At 33.3% G+C, this 5,865-nt stretch overlaps 1 protein-coding gene across 3 annotated transcripts; it reads right to left on the bottom strand.

The window, feature by feature from the left end:
• Positions 1-798: 798 nt before the first annotated feature.
• On the bottom strand, positions 799-4,595 carry LOC543694 (homeobox protein ATH1). 3 transcript variants are annotated; one of them, XM_004245061.5, is made up of 5 exons: positions 3,949-4,595; positions 1,855-3,091; positions 1,360-1,718; positions 1,214-1,274; positions 799-1,144 (listed from the first exon to the last, which is right to left on the bottom strand). In XM_004245061.5, exons 2-5 carry the CDS (start codon positions 2,953-2,955, stop codon positions 986-988), a joined length of 1,680 nt encoding a protein of 559 aa, XP_004245109.3. In that variant the 5' UTR covers positions 2,956-3,091; positions 3,949-4,595; the 3' UTR covers positions 799-985. The 3 variants fall into 3 exon arrangements, with proteins under 3 accessions (XP_004245109.3, XP_069144170.1, XP_069144169.1); XM_069288069.1 differs by having other exon boundaries at positions 3,954-4,568; XM_069288068.1 differs by having other exon boundaries at positions 1,855-4,590.
• Between the last annotated feature and the right edge of the window lie 1,270 nt (positions 4,596-5,865).

The raw sequence follows: 5,865 nt of genomic DNA, 5'->3' as shown, positions 1-5,865 counted from the left end.
ACTTTATTTATTAAAACAATTTCATTAAAGCTACTAAAATATTCAAGATAATAAATGAAAATAGTTTAATACAAAATAATATAATTTCTTGCATGTGATTCTATTGATCTCTAAAAAATAAAAATTTTAAGTCACTAATTCTATTAAATTAATATAACTTGATGGAAAAAATGAATTTATATTTATGAATTTTTTTTTATCATCAAACATAACTAGAAAAGGAAAATATTAAGAAAATTATGTGAGCGGGCGGGAGCGGGTTAAAAATGAAAAGTGTCGCTATACGTGGCGGGGAGGATTAAAAATTTTACTGGTTAAGCTCAATCCACCCCCTACACCGCCCCATTGCCAGTATTGGTGACTCGAACTCATAACCTTATGGATTTGAGGTGAGGGGTGCTTAAAGGGATGGGATCCATTCACATGACCTGGATTTGAACCTAGCAAAGAGATGAGTCTTATGATGTATTTTATAGAACCTCCACGACAACACAACTATAGCTAGATGACATATTACTTGCTATATGGTCACATGATGCAAGTAAAATCAACATGTATTTTACTGTCATCTTCTTGCTAGCTGCCCCCTATGGTTTTTTTTGTATGTTTTAGGCAAAGTACTCGTAACTTTTCTTCCCACACGAGTGAGTTGCCATCTACATTCTAGCCCAATCACATATATATATATTTCAACATGTTGAAAGCTACTTAATTAATTCACTTCCCAACCAAAATCGAAAGACAATTACTAACAGCTTTTGACATTCAATTTGAGCTTGATACAAAATTTATAATGACTTTGAACAATAATAATAATAATAATATATAAAAACCATATTTCGGCATAGCATACAACATGGAGTCTTAGATACAACAGATGTACAATTGCGCAAATTATCTCCTCTACTATTAGATGATGAAGATTAACTAAACTAGTGATATAACTATGAACTCAAAAATATTATTATACATAATCATCATCATGTCACTTCATCGTAAATAAATGACTTTCAATAATTTTGTGATTTCTTCGATGATCCTCTTCATTTCCAGCACGAATTTTTCTTCTGTTCATCTCAGCATACATTTCCTCTATCATTGGTTTCCATAGACGAACTCGAGCATTTATGAACCAATTCGATACCTGTTCAAAGGTCATGTATATTAGAAATCTCATTGAATCAGACAAAGTATCTGAGTTTAACTATCATACCTGACTCCTTGTCAATCCACTTTTTACTGCTAGCAATTGCTTCTCTGCATCTTTTGGATATCTGAAACGCGCATTGTATTGACATTACAAGACGAAACAGAAGCATATTTGAATTAAGAGAATGTTAAGTTAAGAGTCATGTTTACGGGTGAAGAAAGTTTTGAAACATCCATGCTCTCAAAACCGAGACAGATCTTTCTGGCAAGCCTCTTTGTGGCCTCCATAACTGATGATCTTTTCGTTTTAGCTGCTGAAGTGCCCACTGCTTTTGAATGAATGATGTTTCAAATGACTTCTCTACTCCCCTTTCTCCTCCTCCTTTGTTGAAATGTTCTCCCATTGCGAGAATGTAATTGCTTATTCTCTCCCTCAGGTTTTTGTACAAGGAGGAGATTGTTTGAAGGGCGAAACGAGCATGTATACTAGGATCCAACTCGGTCACAGCATGAAATGCAGAGATGACCATATGAATCTCATCTAAGCATTGGTTGTATTGATCGTCAACCTAAATATACAGCAAGTGCAAAGCACAACATGACATAAAGATGAATAGGCAGGCATAGAGACAAGAGCAAGCCAAGAATTTTCAAAACAGATTGTCATAAAACCGAAAACTAATCATCAAATGCTTGTCAACTCACCACTTGCAACAAAGCTACCAGATTCTTTTTCTTAGCTTCACAACCCATCAGACCATCAGGTGAATCATCAGAACTCATGGCTGCATAGCCCCTTCCAGCATCTGAATTCAAAGCAAATGAAGTGTTTGCACCATTCTCCGTCCCATTTCCTCGATAGCCTACCAAGTTATGATTTTGAAGTGATAACTGAGCAATTTCAGAGAGTATTTCTTGCATTACACGGAGATATCTTGATCCAGTTAAGAATTGTGAAAGGTAGACAGGTTTGTATGAACCAAAGCTTAAAGACAGATTTCTGCTGTTGCAAGAAGTTAACTCTGAATCAAAGCGTCTTTGAGGGAAAGCATGGTTGGTTACACCGGAGCAACTTATATCCGAGCATTGGTCCCGGATAGTAGTCCCACATGCAACAGCAGATTGTGATGTTGTGAGACTTAGACAGAGGTCGTTGCTAAATCGGGAGGATCCAGAGGGACTATCAGAACTCAAACTAGCTGTTTCTGATGAGAACCATGTGTTTGAATTCACATTTTCAGTTAATTGGAAAGGCTGAGATCCTGCTCGTCCTACAACCATCCCACCAATTTCCGAAACACCATCAAACTCATAGTTTCTGTAGGATCCAAATGAATGATTCAACACATTAGGATAGTCTAGACCATCCATTTTCTGGCCTTCTGTAGGATGTGATAACGGAGCTAGTACCGCTAAATTTTCAGGATTCTCGTGCATAGCGTTCCTTGCAGCCAAAAGATTAGCAAGAGACACAGCAGAAATTGGTATACCTTCCATATATTGATCATCTGCGTAAGCATTACTGATTGGATAAGAAGTACTCACTGAATACTCTTTTATTCTGTTTCTCCCAACCGGCAACACATTATGAATTGCTTCAGTGTCAACAGGTCGAGGAAAATTAGGTACATTTAGAAAACCATGAGAGGTGTTTACGGCTTCACCTTGCAGCATAAAAGGATAAGGAATTCCATGTCCATCCATGATCTGGTTTTGATTGTTCATACAAACTGTTTCGGGAAAACTAATGGGAACAATAGTCGTATGAAGAAAATTTTCATCTATAATCCGAAGAGGCTCTGCCATTTCTAGTTGAAATTTGAGTTCCACATCACTTGAGGATTTTCTATGAAACAACAAAGACAAGTGATCAAGCTAACAACAGCAGCTCAATGAAACCTTGATAGTTCACACTTGTATACTTTTGGCTGAAAAGAATTGCCTATAACAAGAAAAATGTTCTATTAATACAACTTAGATAACATCTCGAAGGATTTTCTAGAACAGATGGATGGTAGAGGAAAACACCTCTACTAAATTTGATCATTTACATCCAACTAGTTGACTCAAAAAATTGCTTTAAACACTAAGGATGGGACAAGACATTTTCTCTTTTTTCTTGTTGTATAGTCATTACCATCCAACTTTTTTTTTTTGGTCTCTTTACATTGATCTGTCTATGTTAACAGAATTATTAGGCAGAATCATATCAAAAAGTTCATGTGCCTAAATATTACTATTTCAGTCCCACAACCTGATCTTGAATAACAGTAGAAAAAAATGGAAAACAGGCAATCTGCTGTTTGATGTACAAAAAACAAATATAGAGAGAATCAAACATACATATTTCATAACTCTTAACTCAGAACATACATCCATTAACTTCCATAAATCTCCTTATAATGGAGATGGTTAATTTGCCAAATTCAAACTAAATTGCATAGACTCTTCACTTTCCATGCCACGCTCTAAAAAAATATACTACAAACACATGTCTTTTGATATCTTTGAAGAGTCTAAACAATATACGTTAAAATAGGATAAATGAAACAAACATCATGTCAAAACAACAATTATCAAGGTTACTTCTCCTTTAGTCACAAATGAAGTGAAAGTGTTAGTCATAAATATGGGACATGTCAAGTAGTTAGATAGTTAGCTTATATGTACTTAATAATAGTAAAGCAAAGAACATGAAAGGGTTAAAAAAATAAAATTGTTTCACCAAATCATAATTGAGCTTATAAAACACATCCAAAATAATAATAATAATAATAGTAGTGAAAGAAAGAAGGAAACCAAGCTTGGTGCCAAACTTCCACAAACTGCAGCTTCTTCAAAATTCCTCTTAAAATAGAATTCCAAGGTTGTTGCCAAATCCAAATATAGAGAAAAATTTAAAACAAATCATTGGGTTTTTTTCCCTTTCACCCCAAACAATGTTTAATCAAAAGACCCCTTTTTCTCCCCTTTAACAATAATAAAAATAAGAAGGGTAAAAAAAAGAAAAGAATAATGGTAGGACTAGTACAATATATCAACCCCACAACACAAAACCCACCCCCAAAAAACTACAAAAAAAAAAAAAAAAGCAATGCAAAAAGTAAGATGTTTTGCTTGCATGAGGAAGAAAAGCAAGATTTTTATTCAGAACCCAACACCCAAGAAACTCAGAAAATTCAGAATCACCATCTTCCTCACAAATACATTATTTTATTAAAAAGAGGGTTTCTTTTTTTTGTTTTTTTGGGGGGTCATTATCCAAAGGGCATGAATAAATCACAAAGAAAAGGGGTAAAGAATGTGTGTGTGAGTGAGAGAAGTGTTAAAAGCCAAAAAATGTGCTTGTTGGTTTTGCAGAGAGCAGCTGAGAGATGAATAATTACATGGATTTATGGACCCATTATGAAAAGATAGCTAAGAGAAGAGCCACACAAACGCAAAATAATCATTCACATTTCATGCAATACTATACAATTTTGCAAAAAACATACTATAGTGTGCCTCATTTTGGGGCCATTTCGTTTGGATTCAACCCAAATATAACGTTACACTGAGTATGTACATTTTTACTTCATAAAGATCGAATATATTGAGTATGTTATTATTATTTAATTTATGCGTACTACAAAAAAGATAAATTTATTGAGACAGTCATGTTTTTGAACTAGTCCAATTTTAACTGAGCATATAATCACGATAAAATGTTTTTGTTATGTATATTCTTAAATATTTATCAAGTAAATAAATTAAAATTTTGCCATTTACACATTTGTGTCAATATAAAATCTCCAAAAAAAAAAAAAGATTAGTTAAGATTGTAGAATATAACTAAAGGAAACAATTTCATTTGATTAACTTAATTACATAAGAAAACGGACAATCGTAAATTTAAACGAAAAGGGCTCAATAGGAACACTTTTACTTACCAATTTCCTCTTAGTCGTCTCCATACTAATTACAACCCTAGTGTGTAATGCTTTTAACTTACCTTAATTTTGAAAAAGGTAAAAGTGATCAAACCTTAATTTTGAAAAAGGTAAAAGTGATCTAATTGATGAAGTATATCGGATGCTATATTCCACACAAAATAAGATTTTATGTAAAAAAAATTTGATTACATCCAAAGTATTTTGACATTATAAAAAAAATTGATTATACTTAATATGCGTTTGGCCATGCGATATCATATCAACGACATGGTATCGTGAAATGTAATCAGTATTTGGACATGTCATTTTATGTTGATTTCATTATATGATTCCTTATCATGAGATGTGATATCATATCCTCCAAAAACCATGATATCGAATCACATGGTGATGCCATATCATGATTTGAGATGTTATAATACAAAATGGCCAAATACATAAGTAGATCCCTAAACTTATTGGATTTTTTCCTTCATGTACCTCAACTACGTCATTTTCCTATTGAATTATTGAACCCCCATAATTTATTACGTCTAAACAAATACCGTTGTCTGATGTGGAATCAGATTTGTGAGGGGTATTGATAGAGGATACATATGTTGTTCCACAAATCATTAGTCCAATTGATAGTGAAAATGTTTGAAAATAATTGTGTTTTACTTTAAGTCATTTGAACACATTAGAAAACAAATGAGACTAACACAGTTTGTCTTTATTCTTTCAATCAAAATTGTTACAATTCGAATACAATTGAAGACATTTACAATAGAAAAGTTGATCAAAA

The sequence above is a fragment of the Solanum lycopersicum genome, chromosome 8 (genome assembly GCF_036512215.1).
Source record: "Solanum lycopersicum chromosome 8, SLM_r2.1".
Classification (NCBI taxonomy): Eukaryota; Viridiplantae; Streptophyta; class Magnoliopsida; order Solanales; family Solanaceae; genus Solanum; species Solanum lycopersicum.
This window is presented reverse-complemented; position numbering and strand designations above follow the sequence as displayed.